The sequence below is a fragment of the Propithecus coquereli genome, unplaced genomic scaffold, assembly GCF_000956105.1.
Source record: "Propithecus coquereli isolate 6110/MARCELLA unplaced genomic scaffold, Pcoq_1.0 Scaffold95, whole genome shotgun sequence".
Lineage (NCBI taxonomy): Eukaryota > Metazoa > Chordata > Mammalia > Primates > Indriidae > Propithecus > Propithecus coquereli.
The window spans coordinates 4,537,524-4,565,387 of record NW_012155840.1 but is presented as its reverse complement, the minus strand read 5'-3'; the positions used below and the strand labels follow the sequence as shown (position 1 = coordinate 4,565,387).

Below are 27,864 nucleotides of genomic sequence, written 5' to 3'. Positions count from 1 at the left end.
GGTAGCAGTGAATAAAGTGAAAGAAAAAAAAATTCCTGCCCTCATGTAACCTTTATCCTAATAAGGCAGAGGTGGGAGGGAGGAAACAAGGAAATAAGGAAAATAAGTAAAATATAAGGTATGTTAATAGTGATGTGTTAAAGAAAGAAAATTAAGCAAGGAAGAGAGATAAGAAGTATTCAGGTTGAGTGGAACATATAAATGAGTCCCTTTTCCACATGGGTTATCTTTTAACTATTTGGAAATAGTCATATACTGTTTGAGACATCTCTAAGAAAACATCCCTAGCTGGTTTAAATGTTCCTACTATACATGTTTTTGGGATGCTTTACTTCCCTGGTCACTCCTGAAGATGTTCCTGCTTATCGTGATGGAGCATCATGTCCAGAATTCAATTTCAAACTAATCTATATCTTTTTAAAACATGATTACACTAAATATAGTACATCTGAATTCCATCAAAGCATGCTTATCAAATTTTTGTATAACATGACATTGAAAGGGATGGAAAATACTTTTCAAAATAGCATTAAGTTCCCCAAAGATCTCAACAGACTGGGAAGATAGTTATACAAAAGACTACAAGGTTAGTGTACTTGGCTATACTATAAAATGCCAATTGTTCAACTATACAATGAGAGAAATATGTGGCTTTACAATAGTATAAGTAGAAATATTTTAGGATGTTTCGTTACATATTACAAGAGTCTATAGTATGATTTACATGTCAGAAAAGCCTCACAATTTTAGTCTGCATCTACTAGAAGTTCTACTAAGTTCCTCTCATAGTGTACCCGGACTAAGACAATGTCAAATGACTGAAACTCTTCAAAACTAAGAGACTGTAGGGAAAAAACCAAATCAACAAATAACACTGAGGTTGAATATCAGTCAGAAAAAGAAAACAAAGAGTTTGATATGGTGAACTATAATAAGAGGAGGTAGAAATTAACTGTGTCAAATACTGCTGAGAGGTCAATTAAAGTCAGGACTGAGAACTGACTTTGGATTTGGCAATGTGGCGGGGACCTTGGAAAGAACTGTTGAGAGGGGCGATGAGGGGATGAAAGGAATTGGAAACAATGAATGTAGACAACTTTTTCAAATTTAGCTGCCAAGGGCAACAGAGATAAAGAACTAATAGGCTAAGAGTACTAACAGGTACATAGTGAATCCTCTGGTTTCCAGACATGGTCCTCTTAATCTTACGTAGTAATTAGGATAATTGCTCTTACTAATACAGTATCTCCCTTTGATGCCTGTTAGTTCAGTAACATGAGGAGTCCAAATGGCCAGGGTACAACCTCAGCTTCTGCCTCTATAGACCATAACTGTATTCCCTTGGAGAACTTTCCTACCTTGGGCATCAGGACCCACATATCCACTAAGCCCAAGGTCATAGCAGTGGGAAGCATAAACTACTCCAGTAGGTTATTTGGTTAAATAATTACAGAGGCTTGTCCCAACCTACAAGACTTTATTCCTGGACTCATGCATTCTTGAAGATGAAATCATCAACTGTCAGTTTAAGGTATATACCCTAACCTTGATATTGCCTTCTAGCTGGTGCCAAAACTAAGCCTGATAATCCACTATCCTATAAAGCCAGTTGCCTTTGTATAATTAAAGATGTGGTAAGACCAGTGAATTCCAAGACATAGCCCATTGTCATAAATCCATTGCCATAAAGTTTTCCACCCTTTTCAATGAATAGTGCTGAGAAAATTGGATTGCCATAAGCAGAAGAATGAAACTGGACACTTATCTCTCACCATATACAAAAATCAACTCAAGATGGATTAAAGTCTTAACTATAAGACCTGAAATTATAAAAATACTAGAAGAAAACCTACAGAAAATTCTTCTGGACATTTGTCTAATCAAAGAATTTATGACTAAGACTTCAAAAGCACAACTAAAACGAAAATAGACAAATGGGACTTAATTAAACTAAAAAGCTTCTTCTGCACAGCAAAAGAAATAATCAGCAGCATTAATAGACAACCTGTAAAATAGGAGAAAATATTTGCAAATGATGCATCTCACAGGGAACTAATACTCAGAATATATAAGGCACTCAAACAACTCAACAAAAAAATAATTATCACATTAAAAAGTAAGCAAAGAATGTGAACAGACATTTTTCAAAAGAAGACATGCAAATGAACAAGTATATGAAAAAATGCTCCATATCACTAATCATCAGAGAAATGCAGATTAAAACCACAATGAGATATCATCTTAACCCAGTCAGAATGGCTATCATTAAAAAGACAAAAAAAATGCAAAGTGGTACAACCTCTATGGAAAACAGTATGAATATTTCTCAAAGAACTAAAATAGAATTACCATTCCATCCAGCAATCTACCCAATCTCCTGGGTAACTACCCAAAGGGAAAGAAATCGATATATCAAAAAATAACTGCACTCATATGTTTATTGCAGCACTATTCACAATAGATATGGAATCAACCTAAGTTGATTGAATTACCGAATAAAGAAAATGTGTTATAAATACATAATGGAATACTATTCAGCCATAAAAAATGAAATCATGCCTTTTGCAGCAATATGGATGGAACTGGAAGGTCATTATCTTAAGTGAAACAGGCCAGAAACAGAAAGACAAAAATAGCATGTTCTCACATCTGGATGCAGACAGTGGAATAATAAACAACGGAGACTTGGAAGGTGAGTGGGTGGCAGGAGTATGGATGATGAGTAATTACTTAATAGATACAATGTACGTTATTTGGGTGATGGAAGCCCTAAAAGCCCTGATTGACTACTACACAATCTGTACATGTAACAAAGCTGCACTTATACTCCACAAATTTATGCGAATTTTAAAAATGTGTCTTTCAGACTGCAGGATGTTTTGGGGATATCATAGGAATACATGTGTCATTTTAAAACTCTAAGACAGTGGTATTTGTAGAAGTACAATAGACAAATCCATACCCACAAAACTTAATTTAGCCTCATGAAAATGAGTCGATGCCTCCTCACTGATGGAAGAGGCCCAATGTAATCAATCTGTCACTAAAGCGGCTGGCTGGTCCTTTGGAAAATGGTGCTATGTTGGGGATTTGGAATTGGCCTCTTTGGTCAGCAAGTTGAATATTCAATGATGCCAGTAGCCAGATAGTTTTGGTGAAGGGAAGTCAATTTTGTTGAGCACATTCATAGATTCTATCCCTGCTTCCATAGCCACTTTGTTCATGGGCTCATTAAACAAGTCCTGAGATAGCTATGAAATAGGCAATATCCACAGGATAGGTTTGTTTTGTGTCTCTTCCAAAAGGTCTATCCACCTACCTCCCCACAGACCTCCCTGTCACCAATCATCCCATTTTTCCAAGTTTATGATGTACTGAAAGCCTCCTCCTTTGATACACTCCCCCAACATTTATTTCAACCTTTATTACTTTTTTGGGGGTGGTGCTGGGGGTGAAGTAGGAAGTGGGGAGGTGTATTAGTCAGGGTTTTCCAGAAGAACAGAACCAATAGCATGTATGTGTGTGTGTGTGTGTGTGTGTGTGTGTGTGTGTGTATGCCTTATTTTATTTTATTTTAATTTTTTTTAAGGAATTGGCTCGTGTCATCATGGAGGCTAGGAAATCCAAAATCTGCAGTATGGGCCAGTAGGCTGGAGACCCAGGAGAGCTGACAGTGCAGTTTCAGTCTGAATGTCCACAAGCAGAGAACCAGGAAAGCCAATGTTCTAGTTCTAGTCTAGAGGCTGATAGGCTGGAGACCCAGGAGAGCTGATGGTGCAGATGAAATCTGAAGGCAGTTTGCTAGAGAATTCTTTCTTGCTTGAAGAAGCCACTCTTTTTGTCCTACACAGGCCTTCAACTGATTAGATAAGGCCCATCTCCATTCTGAAGGAAAATGTTTTACCCAAAGCTCACTGATTTAAATGTTACTTTCACCCAAAATACCCTCCAAGTTGACACAGAAATTAACCACTGCACGAGGTTACTGTCCCTATAATACTCAATTTAGTTTCTTTTCATAGTGGCATCTCCTCAGTGTGGAGCTTGGATCAGTATGGAAGTTTTGGTTTTTTGGTATAGGTAGTTAACAGGAGATATGCTGTCTTAGCATGCTAGACATTATAATTATTCCCTGACATTCACTTGCAAACTAGATCCTACAGAATCCCCTCCTAGTTTCAGCTGTCATTCTTAGACTGTCTTGCTGTGTTTTCCAGTCAACGTCTGTTCAGAGACTTTATATTTTTCTGTTCTCAGGACATCGAACACCAATTTTCCCTCTCCGGATACCAGGCAGGTCTTATAGCTGTTGGTATTTGTCCTCACCTGCTCATATTTTGGGTTTGTCACCTAGTTCTACTGTAGACACTATCCTTTCCTTGAGTTTTTGGTTATGCTCTCCTATTGGTTTTATTTTGATGGGAGATTTGTAGAGGCAGAAAATCTGCCATTGCTGCAGCCCCTTCCCAATAGTACCAGCTGTTTTGTTTTGTTTTGGAGACAGGGTCTCACTGTGTCACCAAGCATGGAATGCAGTGGTGCAATCATAGCTTACTGCAACCTCCAACTCTGAGGATCATGCAATCCTCCTGGTTCAGCCTTCCCAGCAGCTGGGGTGCATGCCATCATGCCCGACAATTTTTTTTTTTTGTAGAGACAGGGTCTCACTGTGCTGTCCAGGCTGATCTTGAATTCCTGGGCTCAAGTGATCCTCCTGCTTTGGCATCCCAAAGTGCTGGGATTAGAGAGATGAGACACCATGCATGTCCAGAACCAGCTTTTAAAATGGAAAATAGTTGCTAACAGGGCATGGCCTTAGGTGTCTATATGGTTCTTGTCGTGCTTGTCAGAGACTCCACATATCATCTCTGTCAGCTACAGACATATTCAGAATATTTTGTTCACTGAATCATCTGCCCAAGCCATTAATATTTCCTGTCCATACCATTGTCCATTTTCTGTTGACTTGTCTTTTTATATAACAGTTTGTAGATCTTTAAATATTCTAGATATTTATCCTTCATTTTATTTATATGTTGTAAATACCTTCTCCCAGTTAGTCATTTGACTTTTAACTGTTTTTATATTGTCTTTTATCATACAGATGTTTAAAATTTTATTAATTTTTTTCATATCTGGCTCTATGTTCTCATGTCTTGTTTAAGTATGCTTTCTAGAGATGTTCTAAGGTTATAAACAAGTAATCTTGTAAGTTCTTATAATACTTTTGTAACTTTCACTCTTTCATTAAATCTCTAATGTATATGGACTTTACTTTTATGTACTGTACTGCATTAGGTAGTCAGATAGTCAATAAATATTGTTAAATGATTAAATAAATGAATTTATTTATTTATTCTTCACAGTCTGCTATGTATATAGTTTGGTCTTCCATCAAAAACTAAACAACATGAAAGGATCCCTACTACTTTATCCTAAGCTACTGTGTCAAGGAATTAAATATGGGCAAAGTTCTACGGAATTCAGATCTAGAGTTATCTAGGAATGAAGTGCTAGCAACCCAAAGCAGGATTATTATTGTGAGAAAGTACAGACACATCTATTTTGATAAATTTCACAGAGAACACAGCAGAATCAGGACTTGAATGAGGGTCAAAGGAATGAATAGGTCATTAAAAAAATAACAGTATAAAATTTCCCAAGATTAAAAATCTCTGCAATCATAAAACTAACGGTTCCATTAACTCCACTGAAGAAATCTGGGTAGAATTAAAATCAGCTTGAGAAACAAATTATTGTAGCTGAAACAAATTTACTAAGAGATGTTCACTGAATACCCATTTGTAGACTCTATAAACAACAACAAAATGCAGGCCTAAAAAAGACCTGTACTGGTAATTTGTGGAAAATAAATATTCTGTATGCAAGACTATCTCATTTCATTGAAGAATTTTTAGCATTCTTGACCATAACTGGGAACGAATAAATAAATAAATAAATAAATAAATACACACTTCACACACGCAGACGAATATCCTGGGCGTGGGATGGGGGGAGCTGCAGATTACCAAAAACAATTCATTGTGATAATAATAGCAAGCACTTATACAGTACTCAACATGTTTCAAGTACTATTTTAATGTATTATCCTATTTATTTCTCACAAGGTATCCATGAATATGGTTATCATTATGCCTATTTTATGGATGAAGAAATTGAGGCAGAGACCAGGTCAAATAACATGCGTCTGGTCACATAGCTACAGGATATTACAGTCAGGATTGGAACAAAGGCAGACTGGCCACAGATTCCATGTTCCTAATCCTAAAATGTACTCTAAATAATGGTAGAGTTATGTTGCGGAGGATTAAAAGCTTTTCCTTTACTCATCTATGTTCTTGGCTGGGGCTCTGTAACAAAAGACAGATTAACAACAGAAAAGTATACAAATTTATTTAAGTTTTACATGACAAGGGAGCCTCCATAAGGAAATGAACACCCTAAGAAATGGTTAAGCCTGAGTGTTCTTATACTAGGTTTGATGAAAAGTGGAAAGTCATGGAAAAATGTGATAAGGACAAAAGAGTATGAGGTAGGTATAGTAAACTGGGGGACACTTAGCAAGGCCTGCTCATTCAGATTCCTCTTGGTATTCCTGTCTTTGGAGATAAAAAGAGGCTCTTTTCGTCTGGTAGAGGGAGGGCGCCACTCACATGAGGGTCCTATAACTGGGAGGGGAGAAGGTCAGAGAGTCCTTTCAGAACCTGCCATTTCTCAAATTCCTTCAAATATATTTTGCGGTAGCATGTCCTGAATCCCATCAGTTGGAATCATCTGTTTACTAAAGGTGGTAATGTGAGTGAACATACTGCTTTATAAGTGAAAATGGAAGAAAGATGGAAAGGGGCTAAGGTTGAAAATGTTGAAAGATTCACAGTGGCATGATATTCCTGAAGCAAAAATAAAAGGGAAGATCCAAGATCATTAGAGTCTTTTAAAATAATTTTGAACGAGAATAAAATGCACTGGTAGGGAGAAACATCAAGTCAGGTAGGATAAAGACAGAGAATCACGAATGTTTATAATATCTTAGGGAAATGTGACCAGGCAATTAAAGAAAAAATCTTATGATAAGAGAAAATGGAAGTAGAAACTCTAATAGCAGGCATGGAAAAAACTGATTTTCCCTCTGCCTTTCTAAATTCTCAGCTGGAATGTAACAAAAGACAGATTAACAAGAGAAAAACAAAAAATTTTATTAACATGTGTATCACAGATATAACACATGGGATGATCAGGAAGTGAGTAACTTATAGAGGGGGCTTAGAACTCCAGTTTATATGGCATTTTCAATAAAGAACAAAAAATTTTTAAATAAGTGACAAGACAAAGGAAAAAGACACTGAATCGCAAGGGGCAGCAAATTGTGGGAAGGCAAATATGTAGGAAACTAAAAAAGCTACAGAGTGAAGTTTGTTATGGAGATTTCTGTGCCATCTCCAGGCTGATTAGGATCTAAAGTTGTCTCCTGTGATTAACTTTTGTCCCTTCTTGGTGGAGAGAGGAAAAGGAAAACCTTTATAACTTTATGTCCTGTTTTTAGGGGGAGGGTAGAGAGTTTTCCTTATCTATTAATACTTTTTCTCAATTGACTTCAACTCAAAATAATCCTTATGTCAGACTGGCATATTTTGGGATGGCATAATCTACTTAATAAATTCTTATTCCTCTGCTTTTCCTTACAAATTTCACTTTTCTTTCTTTAATTTGCTAGAAATACCGAAATTCTGTTTTTCTTCTCAATGGTATAAACCGCTCCTCCTGATTACCACCTATCACTGAATGGGCATACTTTTGTAAATACTATTCAACTATGGTAAATAAATATTAATAGAGTCATAATTATACAATTTAGTATCAGATATACCAAATTATGTATATACTAAGTTCTATTTTTCTTAGTATCCAAGTAACTTTCTTATATTTCAGACTATGAAAAGCTAAAAAGAAATAGAATCTTCTGAAGTCCCTGAAATTTCACTGCAGGATTCCTAATTGTTTCAGAATTTATTGCAGTTGAGTGATTCCTGAGAGTGTTCTGTCAAGCAGGAAATTCAACACTTATCACAGAGTAAAATCAAGTTTCGCTGCTAAATAACTTAAATGACAACCCTCTATTTTAAGAGACATTGTATGATACACCTCACAAAATATGTGATCTTGTGCACACGCACTAATACAATGAAATGAAAACTGAGTGTATTACCAAACTTTCACATATTTTTTCCTACATATGTATTCACACATAAGTAAACTGCACCACTATATTATGAATAGTATGGTAGTACCAAATGCCTGAGATATAATTAGTAGCTAAAACTAGAATTTCCTTGAAGATATAGATAAATGCTTAATGGGTTTTAAGTTAAGGAGGATTTCATCTCTAATTGCTTTTGAGAGCAGGGAAAAAGAAGCTGGGTAAGGTGGAAATGGAAATGCAGATTTGGTCCTTCTGCCTTACCTTCACAAATTTGTTTTTTAAGTTTCTTTAACTGCCTGAAAGCAAGAGGCTTGACCTGATGGTAACATAACACAGTGCTTCTCAAAGTTGTGTGCACAATGGATCCAGCTGGGAAGCTTCAAAAAATACTGAAGCCTGTATCCCAGCTCAAAAGTTACAATTTAATTGGTTTAGGGTGTGGCCTGAGCTTTGAATTTTTATAAGACCTCCAGGTGATTCTAATATGCAAACAAATTTGGAAACCATGTTTTAAAATAATTTTCAGTTTTATGTCTGTGATTAAGAAAACTATCCAGAGGCATCGCAAATCTAAAACAGAACCACTATTAGGGCTTACAAAACCAAACCAAACCAAAACAAAAAACTGGAAAAATAAGAGGAAATATGTCACAAAACAAGGTAGAATTTTTAAAATTATGGCAAATTGCATAATTTGTTAGCAACTCTGGCAACACTGAACTTCCCTATTGTCTAGATATAAAAAGAGGTGTTCTATCATTCATTTGCCTTTGTGGCTTTATTGATGTGCTTCAAATGCATATATGAATGTATAGCCAGGGGTAAGAGAAAGAAATATTATAGATTTTGAGTATTCTCCTGTTGCTATTCACTAGGGTATATATCTTCAGACTAGGAATCTGTAGAGCTATAACTTTAAAGAACTAATTTTTAACCACCATTCAATTAAAGTTAGTACAATGACTTTGCATAATACATACATGAAATAATTAGTGAAGATGGTTCTTAATTTAAAGGATGTTAAACAGCTTGTAGACATCTGGTAACAAGCTGAAATGGGTCATTCAAAATTTATCTAACTAAATTAAGGGGGAAAAATGTTTCTCCTCCCAGGTTGGCATGTCACAAGATAACTAAACCGACTTAGTAGGCTTGCCTGGGAATCCTTAGCTGTCAGTAGTGAATATGCAAAGGGCCAGCAAATTAAATCAACCTGCCAAACTGTCAATTTCAAGCCTCATGACTGCATGAAAATAGCATCACTGGAAGAAATCAAGCATTGCCTTCTTTTGGGTTTCCTGGCATCTATTCAAATACTCATGCAGTTGTGGCTAATTTTGCATGCAAATTTCAGTCAATAAGCTCAGAACAAGACCTCCCAAGATATTTCAAAGGATCTGACAGTATTTTTTCTGAATACCAAATCAACAGTAGTTGAAATTCAATCTCCATTTGCCAGTGCTTTACATATGCACAGTGTCCCCACCACAGAGCTAAGTTAATGAGAGCCTTACCTGCTTTCACTCACATCCTCCCAACCGTCCTTGCTGAGGTTCTCAACTACATGGCTCATAACCTTGATGGAGTGATTGAGAACAGTGTGGTGACGACCCACAGAGCACTTTTTCTTAGCGGCTTTAAATTTAACCTTGGTAGTGGTTGTCTTACAATCGTATTGTCCACATCTCACTTCTGTGGTGGCCATCTCAGATTTAGCTTTGTCTGCTGAGTGGTGTAATTTCTCCATTGGGTTCATCAGCTCTTCATTTTCATTTCTCAGTGCATTAGCTTCTGCCACTTGTCTCCTTAAGGAAGTGACTTCTCTCTCCAGCTCAGTGATTTTTACTTGAAGTTCAGTTTTATCTTTTTCTACATCTTTACTTCCCTTTAGTAGCTGTTCTAGCTCTTTTTCTCTGGTCTCTGCCTCTTCTTGCTGCTGTTTTAAGAGGGATTTCAAGAAATGATTTTCTTTCATTAACCTTTTATTCCCTTCTTTTAATCTTCTCGACTTTCTCTCAAAAGATTTTAGCCGATTTTCCAACTCTATGACCTAAACAGAAAAATTTAATTCACTCTTTTAAAAATCCAGCACCATAAGCTACTATATTTTTATTATCATTTCTAACTTATGAAAGAAAAATTACACTTAACACAAGGACAAAATAAATCTAAAGTACTTAATTTCTAAATAATTCTAAGGTGGGATAGATGAATACATTCAAAAATGCAATAATACATCTGTTGAATAAAGAACAGATGGTAAAAGAAGTTAAAATTCTACACAAAGTGACACAGAACTAAGTATGTTAATAAACTGCAGAGTTTTCTGAGATCATAAATGTTTTGGCTATATATTCTATTCACTGTGAAAAAAATATTTCAGAGAAAAACAATTTACATAAAAAGTCTGAAAGTAGTTATATATACAAACTATATTAATAAATAACATTTTTCTTCAATATTTAACAATCATATGAAAAAGTAATGACTAAATACAAAATAATGTACTGAGGCTGCTTTTTTCTAAATTAGAAAAATATAATTTTAGTACTCATGTGGTCCTTAGTTAACACAATGAAGGAACATTTTACCAAAAAATACAGTCTAAAAATTTTAAATTACAATGATTTCAAGATTGTATATAAATTTAATTGTTTCCATTTACTTCAATAAACAATGTTCTTGTGCTAGGACATAGCAATAGTAATATGTACTTCCTGACCTTAAGGAATATCAAAATCTATTTGAAAAGATAGACATTTGCATATATAAACCTAATAAAGGATATAATCTAAGTGCCATAAGTCTAAACATAAAGGAAAGAACAATTAATTCTAATTCTTGAGTACAAAAATAAATGACAAGCCCTATTGCTTGTAAAGTACATTTCACTTTTTACAAGTAGTTTCATAAACATGATCTCTTCTAATCATCTTAAAAACATGATAAAAGCAGAACCAATAAATACCTTTCCAGAATAGGAAAGAGAGATTTTGAAAATTTAAATTTCACAAAGAGGTAAACCTTTCCTGGACTGAACTGTGTTCAAATTCAGGATTTTGTGCGTCTCCCACTGCTCGACAAGCCATCTGAGAAAGAAAAGTTACCCAGACTTATATAGAAAATGAAAAAGGAGTCTCGTAAATTGATGCCTCCCAATTTGTTCTTTTGGCTTAAGATTGCTTTTGCTATACAGGGTCTTTTCTGGTTCCATACGAAGCATAGAATTATTTTTTCTAAATCTGCAAAAACTTATATTGGTATTTTAATACGATTGCATTGAATCTGTAGATCACTTTGGGTAGTATAGACATTTTAACAATGTTGATTCTGCCAACCCATGAGCATGGTATGGTTTTCCACGTCTTTACGTCCTCTGCTATTTTCTTCCTCAGTGTTTTGTAGTTCTCCCTGTAGAGGTCTTTTACCTCCTTAGTTAAATATATTTCTAGGTATTTTATTTTCTTTGTTGCTATTGTGAAGGGTATTGAGTCTTTGATTTGGTTCTCAGTTTGACTGTTGTTGGTGTATAGGAATGCTACTGATTTCTGTATATTGATTCTGTAACCTGAGACTGTGCTGAATTTGTTTATCAATTCCAGTAGTCTCATAGCAGAATCTTTGGGGTTTTCTAGATGTAAGATCATATCGTCAGCAAAGAATGATAGTTCAACCTCTTCTGCCCCCATTTGGATGTCCTTGATTCGCTTTTCTTGTTTGACTACTCTGGCTAGGAGTTACATCACTAAGGAATTAGAGTCAAGAAAAAAAAATGGAGACAAGCAAGAAATCTAAATGATTGAAAAATATATGGCTTCATATTTACTTTTAAAACAAATTCTAAGGCTGGGTGCGGTGGGTGGCTCATGCCTGTAATTTTAACACTCTGGGAGGCTGAGGTGGGAGGATGGTTTGAGGTCAGGAGTTCAAGATCAGCCTGGGCAAGTCCGAGAGCCCATCTCTACAAAAATTAGAAAAATTAGCCAGGTGTGGTGGCGCACACCTGTAGTCCCCACTACTTGGAAGGCTGAGGCAGGAGGACCATTTGAGCCCAGGAGTTTGAGGTTGCAGTGAGCTATGATGATGCCACTGCACTCTAGCTGGGGTGACAGAACAAAACCTTGTCTCAAAAGAATAACAACAACAAATTCTTCAAAGGAGAAACATTTCTGATGTATTGACAACTGCAATGGTATGAATGCTTGTGTCCCAGCAAAATTTATATGTTGAAACCTAATCACCAATATGATAGTATTATGAGGTGGGGTCTTTGGGAAATGATTAGGTCATGAGGGCTCCTCCTTCTTGAATGGGATTAGTGCCTTTATAAAAGAGACCTCAGAGAGCTAGCGAGTTCCTTCTACCATGAGGACCTGCTAGAAGTTACCATCTATGATCCAGAAAGGAGGACCTCACCAGATATCAAATCTGTGAGAACCTTGATCTTGGACTTCCCAGCCTCCAGAACTGTGAGAAATAAATTTCTGTTGTTTATAAGCTACTCAGTTTATTAGTATTTTGTCATAGCAGCCTGAAAAGGCTAAAACAATAACCAATGATTTGAAATAATAATATTCCAGAATTACACAGGATAAATCTTATACATATTCTTAACACTTTCCAGTTTCCTGAACATTACTTATGATGGTGAAGAGACAAGTTGTTTCCTAAACCTGAGTTTCAGTCATGTCTGATTTACCTATCCTTCTATACTCCCTATGAGTTCAACTCCCTTCATTTAAATCAACAGTCATTTATTGATTGGCTATCCTATCCTGGGGCATGGATATTTCCCAGCACAATATGAAGAATCTCACCTAATTTTAATCACTTCTATTCCACAGTATAATATACTTACCTACTACTGAACCTACGTCTTTATAGGATCTATCTTGACCTGGCGTAAAGTTATCTGAACAATTTTGAACCAGACTATTGAAGACCTCTGTGTATTTCTGTGAAAGAGATTCTATTGTTCCTTCTCAATGCAAATACTTTACTGGAGAGCTGGTTAATGTGAAAAAAAAGTACAGGATTCAATAATACACAAACTCTGGATGAATCCTTTTTACTTCTTCCAAATCACACTACCTCCAAATTGTATCCTCCATTTAGTAAACTATACTACAGACAAAGAATATGACCTCTTTATACACTCTTCAGTTTCCCTTGGTGGATCTTTAATCACTTCCCCAAACAACAGTATACTTTTTATAATAAAATATATATATATATATATAAATATTTTAACTTGTTAGATTCCAGGGTGGAGTGAGTAGAATATACTCTATTTTTAAAAAATATATTTTGTGCAAGTAAGCAATTATACCTTTTTTAATTGACTTTGACAGTGGTAGTATAAAAAACATTAATAAGAGGCAGTGTGGTTTAGGGGAAATAGAATTTTGAGTCAGGTCTATATCTCACTTCCAGCTCTGATTGCTTTAGCTGGCAAAATATTTAACCTATTTTACCTTTAGTTTCCTCATCTGTGAAATGGGAGTAGTAACACCTACCTTGCAAGTTTGTTGTGAGTATTAAAAGTGATCATAAACCACAATTCCTTACAGATGGTAAGTCCTAAACAATTTATTATCATTATTATTATTTCTATCATTATTAATGTTAACATCTACCTAATAAAATTACTTGAGCTAAGATATAATTACTCATGCAAAGTATTCTGAATTAGCCATTAAATCAGCTTTATACATTTAATTAAAATATTTTATAAACAAATGTAACAAACATCTTAAATTTGAGATTTCAATTCTGAAAATTAGCATTATTTTTTTCTTTTGACTAAAATCCACTTCAGTTTGGAGACAACTCACAAAAATTTTACCTATGTTGGGGATCAGAAAGCACTCCAAAGTATGGCACCTTGGCATGCTGAGTACTTTGAACTGAAGGACATTGGAAGGGCCTCAGAAGCAAGGTCTCTCTGATCTTCTCCTGTCCTGTCTTGCATCCCTTTTTCTTCCTTGAAGTGAGTCACAGAAAGCAGAATTCCTCTTCCCCAAGGTAGGTCATAGAAACTAGAACTCCTCTCCCCAAAGCAAACCATAAGACCTAGAAAGGTCACTCTTTTCCTTTTCCTTTCTCCCTTGAGGACCCTAATTCCAGAGGGGTCCTCCCTCATATCTGGGGTGAAGGAATGTTACACAGGGAGTCCAAGGAGAATCTGAGCAGACAGGCCTGGTAATTAGATCATATTCTTATGTCCAAACACATTTCTATACTGCTATCCATTCTTCATTGAACTTAAGTATATATATAGTTTTTCTTGGTTCTTTGGATCTTTATTTCTGAAGCTTCCCATGTCACCTAAAACTTTGATTAAATAAATTTGTTATGTTTTTCTCTTGTTAACCTGCCTTTTGTCATAGGACTGTCGACCATGATCCTTATGATGGGTAAGGAATGGCATCACATCTTTTTGCCCCTACAGATACCAACTGAAAATGTCTGTGGTTTTAAAGTCTATTAACTACCTAATGTGATGCTATGTTTAATCATGGGAACTGGTCAAAATTATTTGTATTTAAGTTTAAAATGGAAGACAAACAACAAAACAGACAATACTTTTAAAGACTTTGAAAATGGAAAGTCCATAGAACCAATTAAAGTGTTATTCAAGGTATATTCTCAAAAATTGCTAAACTGATTTTAAGCCTCCAAAAATAGAAAGCTAAATTTCAATATGTATTTGAGACTGAAAGTCTGGGGAACTGTTAAAGGCATTTTGTTTGTCTGTTACAAATCAGCTCAAGCCCATACTTTCTTTCAGTACTGAATATTTATTTAAAATAATTAAGAGATGGTTCTTTCAAACTCGAAATAAACACTTAACATTGTGGAGTGTGTATATTAGTTTGTTCGGGCTGCCATAAGAAAGTACCCACTTAACATTGTGGAGTGTGTATATTAGTTTGTTCAGGCTGCCATAAGAAAGTACCACAGAGTGAGTGGCTTAAACAACAGAAATTTATTTTCCCATTGTTCTGGAGTCTAGAAGTCTAAGATAAGGTGTCAACAAGGTTTGTTTCTTCTGAGGGCGCTCTCCTTTGCTTGTAAATGGTAATCTTTTTTCCATATCTTCACACGGTCTTCCCTTTGTGTTTGCCTGTATCCTAATTACCTTTTCTTATAAGGATATCAGTCACATTAAATTAGGGCCCACTCTAATAACTTCATTATAACATAATTACCTCTTCAAAGACCCAAACTCCAAATACAGTTATTAATACATTCTGAGATACTGAGATTAGGGCTTCAACATATAAATTCCAGGGAGACACAATTCAGCCAATAACAGTATGAAATTTTAATACATTATTTTAAAAATAATCTTCTTATAGGTTTCATTTCTATTTTATACTAATATTGTTTTCATCTTATTACTATATTTTAAATCCAGTTTTAGTGAGTTTCATATACTTCCTTTTAAAATAAAAAAACTCAACCATTAGGAATTAAATCATGACTGATACAATTGCATTAGGTTAATATATTAATAAAAAGTAGTGACAAATTTGTATGTTAATTTGACATATGGTCCAATGAAAATAATTCACGTTGGATTTTCAGGCCTTAAAATGCATTTCTGGATCCACTCTGGTAGTAGTTATTTATGGCAGTTGAAAGGAAATAATGGCTTTCTTTAGGGTTTCTACCCTAAGGCAGTAAATAATAGGATAGTATTACATATACATATATATATATATATACACACACACAAATAAAAATTATACAAAATCTGGCAAACAAAAATATTGTTCTGAAACAAAGGTGTTAAGCTATTATAAACTGTATGGCATCATAGCTGATAGTGCATAGATTATTTCAATTACTCATTTAACCTTAAGACAAATGAACATGAGAATTTCTTGTTCTCTGTGTTACCATGCTAACCTGATGTGTGTCATTCAGTAATAATGAGACGACAGCCTTTGTTGCCTAACCATATGGCAAGTGTTAGAAGTATAAGGAATCACATCATCTGCTGCAAATCACTAGATTTCCAACAAGTCAGTTCACAGATGTAAGAAATATAAATAGCTACATTAATATTTTTGTTTATATATTTGTGCATTTCCAGCTTTATCTAAGTATTAAAGATTTGTTTATCTAAATATTAAAGATTTATAAAAAAACAAAATCAATCCAATATACCCAAATAACAATCACTTATAAGAATAAACTATTTAAAGAGCATTTTCTTTATAACAATAACAAAATGTTAATATAATCTAGTTCACTTAATTGAACTTGGTAACTATATATACACATACACACACACACACACACACAAAATATTAAGTATAAAATTGTAAAGGTAAATGTTAGGATTTTAAAACAGCATTTTACTATGAATGATAGCCATGCTGTATCATGACCATAGGGTTTACATGTTCTTATTAAAACAGAAAGCTATTCTAAATCATATAGGTATAAATTTTTATCTAAAATGAGATAAGTCATGTATATTTTGTAGTTTAAAATTAAACTTATAAACATATTACCATTTTACTGTGGTAGAGCTATAACCATGCTTGGTTTTTAGTGCAAATGTTATAAATCTCTGTATTTGTTGAAGTGTAGCACAGACCTCATTATGACCCATTTTAAACTTAAACTGCTGAGTTATACCTAACGAACACATATAATCCAAATTTTTATAATTTCTATTGTTTTCATTCCCTCCATTTCATCTTTGAAAATATTTTTAATGTATGTCAATGGAAGCACAAGTGTTTACACATTTATTTCACTAACATTGATTTTTTTTACCCCATTTTGGCAAGCCAATGATTTTGAATTATGAATTTAAATTAAGGATTCATACAAGGTTTAAGCTCATGAGCCCTCGTTTTAAAATATAATCCTTTATGTTAAAATTCAGATTTAACTTGCTCAGCTCAATATCTTAAAGATTAGATTACCTTCTGCAATGTCTGCTCCAACATTTCTTTCCCATTCTTCTCTGGAGTACTCTTCTTGACCTCGCCATCTTCACCGTATCTAAAGAGTTGTTCTGGTAGAGACAAATATTATGGTACCTTGTGTACTGCTGAAACACTGTCCTGTCATTTTAATGAAAAAGGTTCTATGGCTTTTCAATTATGAATAATCTAGGCTATTTTCTGGTCAAGTATTTGGCTAGTAACTAAACGGTGACCCTTTTTAAGATTTTCAGTAACATAACTATGAATCTTTGTAGTGTCGCATTTTTTTCTGCAGTGTAAGATTTTCAAAAGTACAATAGATTTGCAGGTTAACAATACTACACTTTTATTCCTATTTTCATTCCTTTGTAGAGTATTCCCCCTTTGCCTTAAAAGCAGAATTCATTGCCTTTTTATCTATACAGTCACTACTAGTTTTGTTCTCTGGATCTTGTTCCCTGCCAGGAGGATCACAGTGATTGCTGAACAAAGCAAACAGTAACAGAATTAGGGTGGACTGAAACTGTTACACCCCCTACCACCACCTTTTCTTCAAGTGAAAGATCATGCACTAGGCAGGGTAAACCACAAAAATCACATATCTAAAAATCTAAGAATTCATAACAAATACAAGCTAGGTATAAGGGCAAAGTTATTTCTACAAATCATTCCTATACTAGCTATGCATTTAAATACCAAAACCCTTTCAACCAAGCAAAAATTTGCCAGCAACTTGACAAGTTTAAAGGAAAAAAATACTCATAACACTTCAGTTAATATCATGAAAATTAAATTATTCTAAAACCCATAAATTGCTCTTTTCTTATCAGATAAATAAATTACAATGACAAATTTAAATACCACTTTCTTACTGATTTATTTTTGGGATACAACATTTCTTAAAGAATAAAAAAAGGAACAAAAAGAATACATAAAGCTAAAAGGATACACATCTGTGTTAGCCTGAGATGATTTTGCTTTAAAGTATGCTTGACTACTGTAGGTCAGTGTAAAACTTTGATTTATCAACAAAGGAAAAAGAAAACAATATTATTCTCTGTAGAGTAGAAATCCTCTTGGTATAAACAGTGACTAACAAGTTTGTTAGAGTGAATTAGGCATTTCTTTTGTCTTTGAAACATGACATACCCAATTAAAACTTCTGTACTCGTGAAATAAATAGAACACATCCTAAGGATAATAAAAGCTAAAATAGGTAGAATTTGCCACCAGGGGAATAAGTACCTTTACCTTGATAATAATCTATCAGTTCCCAAGTTTCTTCTTCAAGTCCCCTAACACCACTGTGCTGAATTCATTTACAACACTCTTTCAGCAATACAGAAATAATATGCAAATACAATTCATCCTTTCTAGTCATTTAAATATCTGCTATAGTTCTGAGTGAAGTATTTACTCAAAAATAAAATAATAGTTCTATACTTAAGAGCAAAGAGTGATAATAATAGCTAAATAACACCAATAAAATAAATGTTGAAGACTGATTTAAAAATGAATTTCCTGCTTTTTTGCTCCTGGGTGTGTACAAAGCCCACTGGTAGACTGACTAACCATGTTCACCTGTAGTTGTCTGCTGAAAAGTTTGTTTCTCACCTTCAGAGGTTTATATAGAATACTCAAGCAGCTAGGCCCACACCATGGAAAGAAACAAGTATTCAATTCTCTGCCTGTTGATTTTCTTCCTCTTCAAAGATCTCATGATTTGGGAAACGAATCAAGAGGATCTAGTTAGCAATACATACTTCTATTCTTTTCTTATGATGGATGTGTGAGCATGTGCTTCACTTTATTGGAGATGTATTTTTAATATTTGTTTTAAATGCTTTACTTTTTTACTACTGTAAAAATTCATTATGATTTATATTCTTTCTCAGGGGTTTCTTCTTTTTCTTTTTCTTATCATTATCTTTTTCCTGATCTTAATTTGATGTTTCCTTTGCAAATTTCCTAAAGATCTGTTTGTGATTGTATAAATTTGGGAGATTAGGAAAGAGAAATAGGTGTCAACTTGTGTGCGGGCAATATCCTAAAGAATACTGCTATTTTTATTTCACTTTTAGGAAAAGTAAAATAAGAGTCATAATGATTAGGTTTTACTTTGGAAGGTACTTGTGCTTCAATAAGAAACATATGCAGTTGTCCTTTGGTATCTGTGGGAGATTGGTTCCAGGATCTCCCTAGAATACCAAAATTCAAGGATTCTCAGGTCCTTAATATAGAATAATGTAGTATTTGCATTATAACCTGTGCACATGCTCCTATATACTTTAAATCATCTTCATATTACTTACAATAACACAATTTAAATGCTATATAAATAGTTGTTATACTATATTGTTTAGGGAATAATGACAAGAAAGAAAATTCTGTACATGTCACTACAGATGCAAATATTTTTTCAAATATTTTTGATCTGCAATTTGTTGACTCCAGGGATGTAGAAACCATGGATACAGAGGGCCCACTGTATTTGGGTTTTGTCCCCAGTCCTTGACACAGAGCTTCCAAAACCTTTGGGATTCCCTGAGTAATAGAAGAATCTTTTGTTATTCATAACAAGTCCCCTTCAACCATGCCAGAGATTAATAAGCTGATTCTTTGTGGATTTCTAGATAGCTTCAGGATGGAGGCTGGTTTCCAGAGGAATGAACCATGAGATTAGTTCCATCTCAAGACTTCTGCGGTTCAATCACTAATGGAAATTATTTAATCAATGATGCCTACATAATGGAACCTCCATGAAAAATCCTAAATAATGCGGTTTGGAGAACTTTCACACTGGTGAACACATCTAGGTTATGGGAAGGTAGCATGCCCAGAAAGAGCATGAAAGCTTTGTGTTCCTTCCCCTATACATTGCCCTACACATCTCTTCCTCTTGGCTGTTCCTGAGTTGTATCCTTTATAATAAACCAGTCATAGTACATAAAGCACTTTTCTGAGATATTCTAGCAAATTACCAAATCTGAGGAAGTAGTTGTGGGAACCTCCCATTTATAGTTAGTTGCTCAGAAATACAGGTGGAAACCTGGGACTTGCAACTAGCATATGAAGTAGGGACAGTCTTGTAGGACTGAGTTCTTAACCTGTGGGTCTGCACTAACTCCAAGTAATTAGAGTCAACATTGAACTGAATTGTAGGATACGCAGCTGGTGTCTGGAGAATCAGAGAACTGGTTGTTGGGTGGAGGAAAACCCCCACAGAATTGGTATCAGAAGTGTGAGTAAAAATGCCTTAGAGTACTGTTTCAGATAAACGAATTAAGGATAAATAGGCAATAATCCAGCAAAAAAAAAACCTGCCAGGAAAACATTTTTGGTTTTTGTGTTAATTAAACATTGTTGCCTAGGCAAGATAAAATCACATCAGCCACCTATAATGAGAACCCATCTCCTCTGAGAAGTAACCATAAGCCAATGAAAATGGAATCCCATTTGTGATGGATGAGATGGTACAGCAAGAAACAAATCCTATTTCTGATGGATAAGAGAGAATCTCAGTCATTTGATGTAACTATTATACATGGCTCATATTTCTTGAGACCCAACCCATCTCCTTTGACTTGACCTAGCCAGAGCCTTAGGAAAAACCTATTCAATCAGTTAAAGTTGAAGGAAAAGAAGGCCATTTTTGTTACCAGCTACAACTATTCTGAAAAGGAGGTTTCCGGGACAATGAAAGTTATCTTTTTCTAGAAAGAGAGGTAATGAAATAGGAGGATAGGAAGCTTTTTTTTTCATTGCAAACTACACCCAATAAAGAGGCTTCTTTGTATCAAAAATAAAATGTCTTTAATCAGAGGCCCTTGATCCCATTAATTCTCATGAGTGAAGGAGGGAGATTAGAATATGCTATCTTTAATTCCTCTAGCTTGGAGGCCATGTGTAACACCCTCTTGTTACTTTATGCTATTCTTTTTTTTTTTTTTTTTTTGAGACAGAGTCTCACTCTGTTGCCCTGGCTAGAGTGAGTGCCGTGGCATCATCCTATCTCACAGCAACCTCAAACTCCTGGGCTCAAGCGATCCTTCTGCCTCAGCCTCCCGAGTAGCTGGGACTACAGGCATGCGCCACCATGCCCGGCTAATTTTTTCTATATATTTTTAGTTGTCCAATTAATTTCTTTCTATTTTTAGTAGAGACGAGGTCTCGCTCTTGCTCAGGCTGGGTTCGAACTCCTGAGCTCAAACAATCCGCCCGCCTTGGCCTCCCAGAGAGCTAGGATTACAGGCGTTATGCTATTCTTTAAACACAACTTTAAAATATTTTTAGCTGTTTATTTTCTACTTTCAAGTGTTTTATTACACTTTAATTATTGTTTTTACATTTAAATGATTTTGTGAAGTTTAACATTCTAATTTGTGTATTTGGTTTCATGTTACAACTTACCTGTTTTAGTTAATATACCTGTGTTGCAATTGATTTTAATCTTTTCCTATATTCCTAATATTAATCCTTTTGCTTCTTTTTTTTTTTGTTTTGAGACAGGGTCTCACTCTTTTGCCCAGGCTAGAGTTCAGTGGCATTATCATATAGCTCACTGCAGCCTCACCCTCCTGGGCCCAAGCGATCCTCCTGCCTCAGCCTCCTGAGTAGCTGGGACTATAGGCATGCTTCTTTAAAAAATAATTTCTTAATCTTAAAGTTTCTATTTTTAATCTTTTGTTTCATTAGTTTTCCTATATTTCTTTTTTTTTAATGTAACAACCACAAGGATGTATGACCTTAAGCACAACAGTACCTACTAAAAAACTATATATAGATCATTTATGTATATATACATATATATATATAAAGTACACATTTTATATATACAAGGCATATAGAATACATTGAGGACCCAAAAAGGAGAACAGGGAAAGACTTCAGATGGGAGGTCGTACTCCAGTCCAATTGTTAAAGATGAGTACGTCTTTTCTAGATGGAATTTACAAGGAAAGGAAGAGAGTACTGTGCACGATGGTCCAGCGATATTAAATGGTAAAGCAAATTTGGGGGTTTGTTATGCTGATTTTTCAATTCCAAGTAGAAAAATAACGCTAAACATATGAAAGATAAGGCTAAAATGGTAGGGAAGGGCTGGTTTTCAGTGGGATAATGGCATTTAGGCTTTATTCTATCATTAGTAGGAAGTCACTAAATAAGGGAGCAATATGAGATCAGGAAGTCTGAAAATTAACATACCAAGAGTAGGGCTGGAAGGAATGCCCTTATGCCATATCAGATAGCAATTATAAGCAGTATAAAACAAAACCATAGTCTTACCTTTCCTGTCTTGATAATATATATTACATGAGTTTAGAACAATTCTTTTTTATTCTCTTTAGATGTTTGGGTACTGGGTATATCCTCAATAGATTAATGACTGTGCATGAAATTATGGACATAAAGAATTACTTAATATTGGCCAGGCACGGTGGCGCACACACCTGTAATCCTAGCACTTTGGGAAGCTGAGGCAGAAGGATTGCTTGAGACCAGGACTGTTAGAAACCAGCCTGGGCCAGAGCAAGACCCCATGTCTGCAAAAAAAAAAAAATTAGAAAAATTAGTTAGGCATGGTGGGATGTTCTTATAGTCCCAGCTAGTTGGGAGGCTGAGGCAGAAGGATTGTTTGAGGCCAGGCATTTGAGGTTGCTAGTGAGTTATGATGATGCCACTGCACTCTAGCCTGGGTGTCACAGCAAGATCCTGTCTCCAAAAAAAAAAAAAAAAAAAAAAAAAGAATTACTTAATATTAATTATTCTAAGAAATAAATGATATTTTGATATTTTTATTGTTGAACATATTTTGGCTTTATTTGAAAAAAAACATGAATGTGCCTAAAAGTGTTCTCCTGACTTGTCTCTAAATTAAAATACTTCCCAAGGCCTGATTTTTTGGTCAGGTTCCTTTTGGTATGTATTTATCACAATCTTTCCTTAATAGTAAGTAAACGAGATACTTGCCAGAAATTCTAAACTCAAATTGTGTGCTGCCCAACTATTATGTAAGTCCTAGTGTTTTCTTTTCAAGTAATATTTAATAAGGTCAATCTGAAATGTGTGATCCATTTACTGCATCCTAGATTAAGCCAGACCATCTAAAAAGCCAAATACTTGCAACATATAATAATAGCCCTAGCATACTTTCTCTCATTTATTTATATTTTTATATCTCACTATGGTAGATTATTACTCAGCAAATGCTTACTTCCTTCTCCTCTACATTCATGGAAAGACTATAGATCCCTGCTCCACTGATGTTGAGGTTAGCCAGGTGATTTGCTTTGACTAAGGGAATGTGGGTATAAATGAGAGTGCCTGCTATGAGCCTAGAACTTAAGAAATTGTGTATTTCTGATAGCCCTTTGGAAGTTTACAACACCCACCTTGAAAACAACATGCCTAGGTAATCAGTGCCCCTTTGGCCTGGGCCTGACTTTAGAACATATGGAACTGACCTGAATTCAATATGCAGCCTCAAGGTAAGGTATCCAGCCAACCAACAGACCTGCAGCTGGAAGCACAACTATCCCTGCTGATCTATAGACCCACGAGCAAGAAATGTTTATTATTGGAAGCTACTGAGACATGGCAGCAAAAGCTGATGGATACAGGAATTGGTATCAGTAAGTGGGGGTTCTGCTGTAATAAAAACCTAAATTATGTGGCACTGATATTGGGACTGGGTGGTAGGTGGCAAAACACATGTTACAAGAGGCTGAGAAAATGATGACCCATGTTATGTAGTGGCAAAACATTTGGCAAATTGCCATCTGGTATAATATGGAAGGCAAAAAATGTACCTGATAAATTTGTTACATTGAGTAAGGAAGTGCAGATGCAGAATGCTGATAGTGTGAATTAGGTATTAATATTGCTGGCTGTGTTTGATTGGGTATTATAAGAAAGATCTGAGGTCATAGAGGAACTAGCCATAGACATATAGGAGGTACATAAATTCCAGTACTTTTAGGATTGGAAAATGAAATTATTTGTCACCACATCAAAGGAACAGTGATTAAAACACTGGCAGCATTAAGGCCAATTCTAAGATGTTGACATTAAAACCTGACCTCAGGATTTGGCTGTCATGCCTTTTGCCAATAATCTCTGAAAAGAATAATGCAATTCCTAGTAAATCCTTTCAGGTGTATAAAAAACTTTGAGAAAGATTACGGGTAAGAGCCTAAAAAGTCCAATATGTACCCGCAACCTGCTACAGAAACTAATACTGACAGTGTGAATTGTTGTTAGCTATATTTAATAAGGTGACTGTTTTAGCCAAAGAAATGTGGGGAGAGTTACAATGTGCCAGTTTCAAACCTAGGACTAAGAAGCTCTACATGTTTATATTTGTTCCTTTTTGGTCAAGAATCAGACATATACGGCAAAAGTGAACTTGACTTGTAGCTTGAAACAGAGCTAGACCAGAAAACCTGCAGCAATACAAGCTGCTTCAGCCAACTCACAGACCCATATGCAATAAATAAATGTTTGCTATTGTTTGTGAATGAGTTTTCCCATTTGCTTATTTCTTGCATCGTTTGATTGAGACACAAGCCCTCAGCTTTCAATGAAGAACACCATAAGCAGTGGTTTTATGAACATACTTGTACACTTGTAAAGATTAAGGATTCTAGCTCCTGGGCAAAACCTATGTGTAATTATTCAGGCATGACCATAGGTAATTACAAAGGCTTTACCTGGCATGCCTTATGGATAAAAGCTGCCCTCCCCAACCAGACTTGGTGCACAGTCAGTAGATTGCAGTCTCTGAAGGGAGTTACAGTCAAGGACCCAGGTTCTCTTGATCAAGGACTCAAGTCCTACTGGAGAACCAAAATCCTACACTTATCTGTATCCTTAGTCTAGATGCATTTATTTGGAGGCCTTTTTACTGGGGGCCCTTTGGCTGAGGCTTGTTTAGGTGTCGCTGCAAAAACCTCCTTAGGGGATGGGGAGAGGACAGTGAATTTGAAGACATTTGTCCTCATTCTGACTCATTTTGACTCTATACTTTCCCTCTCCTGGCCCTCCTCCCTCCCCTCTACCCTCAGGTCCATAAAAGGGCAGGAGCCTTTTGTTTTGGGTTCCACTGGCTGTGAGATAATGGCCCATGTCTGTGCTAATCCACTTGACCAATGAGGGAAAACAGAATATCGGGAGTTGGCACTTTCCCCACTTTAACCTCTTGCTTATACTATTTCAGTAAGTGATTAAAAGCAACTGTAACTTTCATGTTGGCTAGTCTTAAATCAGCTACTCACACACCTTGCAGCTCAGCTCTCTCCTTCAGCTGAGCTCTTGACAAAGATTAGGCGGAATTATATTAAAGACCCATTACACTATGAATTGTAATTTTAGTAAAGAGAAATTTAGTGTGGTAGGGGCTTAAGGTGTTCATGTGGGAGGAGGTACAACTGATTTCAGAGAAAAGGCAATGAGTTTTTGAAGGACATGCTTAACTTTTAAGATCCTTGTAAAAATAGCCTGAAGGAAACAGGTAGCAGGAAATAAGAAATATATACTTGGTACATGGAGAGAGGTAACTATTCATATAGATTTGAGATTTAATTCACGGAAAACATGTTCAATAAAAATAAAAGCCAAAGGGACTAGATTTATCCTCTCATATGGAACTAAATACTAAACAAAATATATGAAAAAATAGTTTCCAGATATTGGGCATAAGACAATGTCATCTCTGAAAGAGGACAAACAAATGAAGTGAGTCCTGTGATTACTCCAGCTTACTGCCTAGAGAGAGCTTCCAAGCTACAAAACAGAAGTGGGGAGTGGAGTCCCGTAATTTTCCTATTTCCAGGAGACAGACTCCAGAGTCCAGGGAGGCCAAGAAAGCTAGAATTTACAAGACAAAGTACCATAGAGGAGAAATCTGTTCTAAGACAAGGGGAGCTCTGAAGATCTGTAGAGGGTCCTCTTGAGTATTTGGCTAAGTACTAATCAACACATGCATGTGAGAAAACTACCCAAGTTCAAGGAACAAACCACCCAAAAGGATTAGTGGAAACAATCTCCAAAGCTCATAAAGGCCCAGGAGTAGTTCTTGCTCCCACCAGGAGAGAATAAAAAGGACACATTATGTACAGTCAAACAAAGATAAGAATGAGACCAGAATTCTCATCAGAAACAATTCAAGCCAAAAGACAGGAGAGTAAATTTTTTAAACTACTAAAAACAAAACAAAACAAACAAACAAAAAACTGTCAATGCAGAATTCTATACTTAGTGAAAAATACCTTTCAAAAATGAAGACGAAATAGATTTTTTTTTCAGGTGTTCAAAAGCTGAAAGAATTCATCACCAGCAGATGTGCACTATAAGGAATTAAAGGAAGTCCTTCAGGTAGAAAGAAAATATCAGATGGAAATACAGATCTGCAGAAAGGAATAAAAAGCAGTAGAAATGGTTGTCAGCAAAGAAAAAACAAAGAGAACTACTAGGCCTGGTAAGATCTAAGACTTTCTGTTGAAGTCAGACAACAATTTGAAACCCTGGGTGACCCTTCAAAGACTAGGAAACACTAATAGGTGGAGTGAACTGTATACATTTAACAAAATGCAGATTTAAAATCCAATTTGGCGAAAAACACACAACTGAAGGAAGAAAATAACTTACCAAATCCCTGAATTTAAAAAAATATAAACTCACAAAAGAGATAATACAACATCCAAAGGAAATAAAACAGGAAGTTGAAGAATTGAGGCAATAAATACGGACCAAAAAATTCATTGCAGATTTAATAAAAATATCAGAAAGAACAAAAGAAAGAATATACATGCCTAAAAATTGAATTGCTGATGAAGGAAAGTCTTGAAATAAACTGAATACATAAGAAAAATACAAAGATTAAAAAATTATAAGAAAATAAATATAAAGGCCAGACAAAAAATAATCTAACATAAAGACAACTGATATCATTGAATAGAATATAAAAATGGAATAAATATGCAAAAATATATATAAAAAAATCCTTGGAATGGAAAGATTTTAATTGACAAATAACAAATGCATAGGTATTCCAGGAAAATGTGATTTAGAATAAATTATAGGAAGATATATTCTACTTAAATTTTTCAATATCAAGTTTAAAAAGCATATCTTCAGGTGTCACTTAACAAAAGCAAGTGATATACAAAGCAGGGAGTAACATAGGGGAGGAAGGGGAAATCAGACACCTCTCCATAACACATTTCCATAGCACTGCCTAATCTAAAAATGAATAACATCTAGAAAGTTCTGGGGGAAAAAAAAGGTGCTACCCAATAAAATTATACCCAGCCAATTTATCTCGTGAATATAAGGACAGTTGAAATATGTTCTCAAATATCTAGCCTCTTATAAATATTGCTTTTGATTCCTTCTTGAAAAAACACTTTCAATTATATCTGGCTAGTCAACAAATACATCAAAATAAAGAACTCATAAATAGAAAAGTCACGGCTTTAAAAACTGTGATGATTGCCAAATTCATTATGTACAGAAATAAGACTTTAAAACTGAGGAAATTATTGTTGTAATATATCAAGTTATAGACCTTGATAAAATTTCTTAAAAGATAATTTAATGAACAAAACTCAAGACATGGAGAAAACAAAAAGAAATGTTTTGGAAAAATGCTGGGTTTTTCATCTTGAATAGAAAGATGTTAATTTTAAATGCCCCTAA

At 35.1% G+C, this 27,864-nt stretch overlaps 1 protein-coding gene across 1 annotated transcript in view; it reads right to left on the bottom strand.

Moving 5' to 3' along the window:
- CNTLN (centlein, centrosomal protein) overlaps positions 1-27,864 on the bottom strand; it is a 295,319-nt gene that overhangs the window by 102,233 nt on the left and 165,222 nt on the right. Inside the window, exons 13-14 of the mRNA XM_012665007.1 lie at positions 17,167-17,258; positions 9,736-10,271 (exon numbers count right to left, since the gene is read on the bottom strand). Of these exons, the coding sequence (XP_012520461.1) occupies positions 9,736-10,271; positions 17,167-17,258 (628 nt within the window). The remainder of the gene's footprint in view (positions 1-9,735; positions 10,272-17,166; positions 17,259-27,864) is intronic.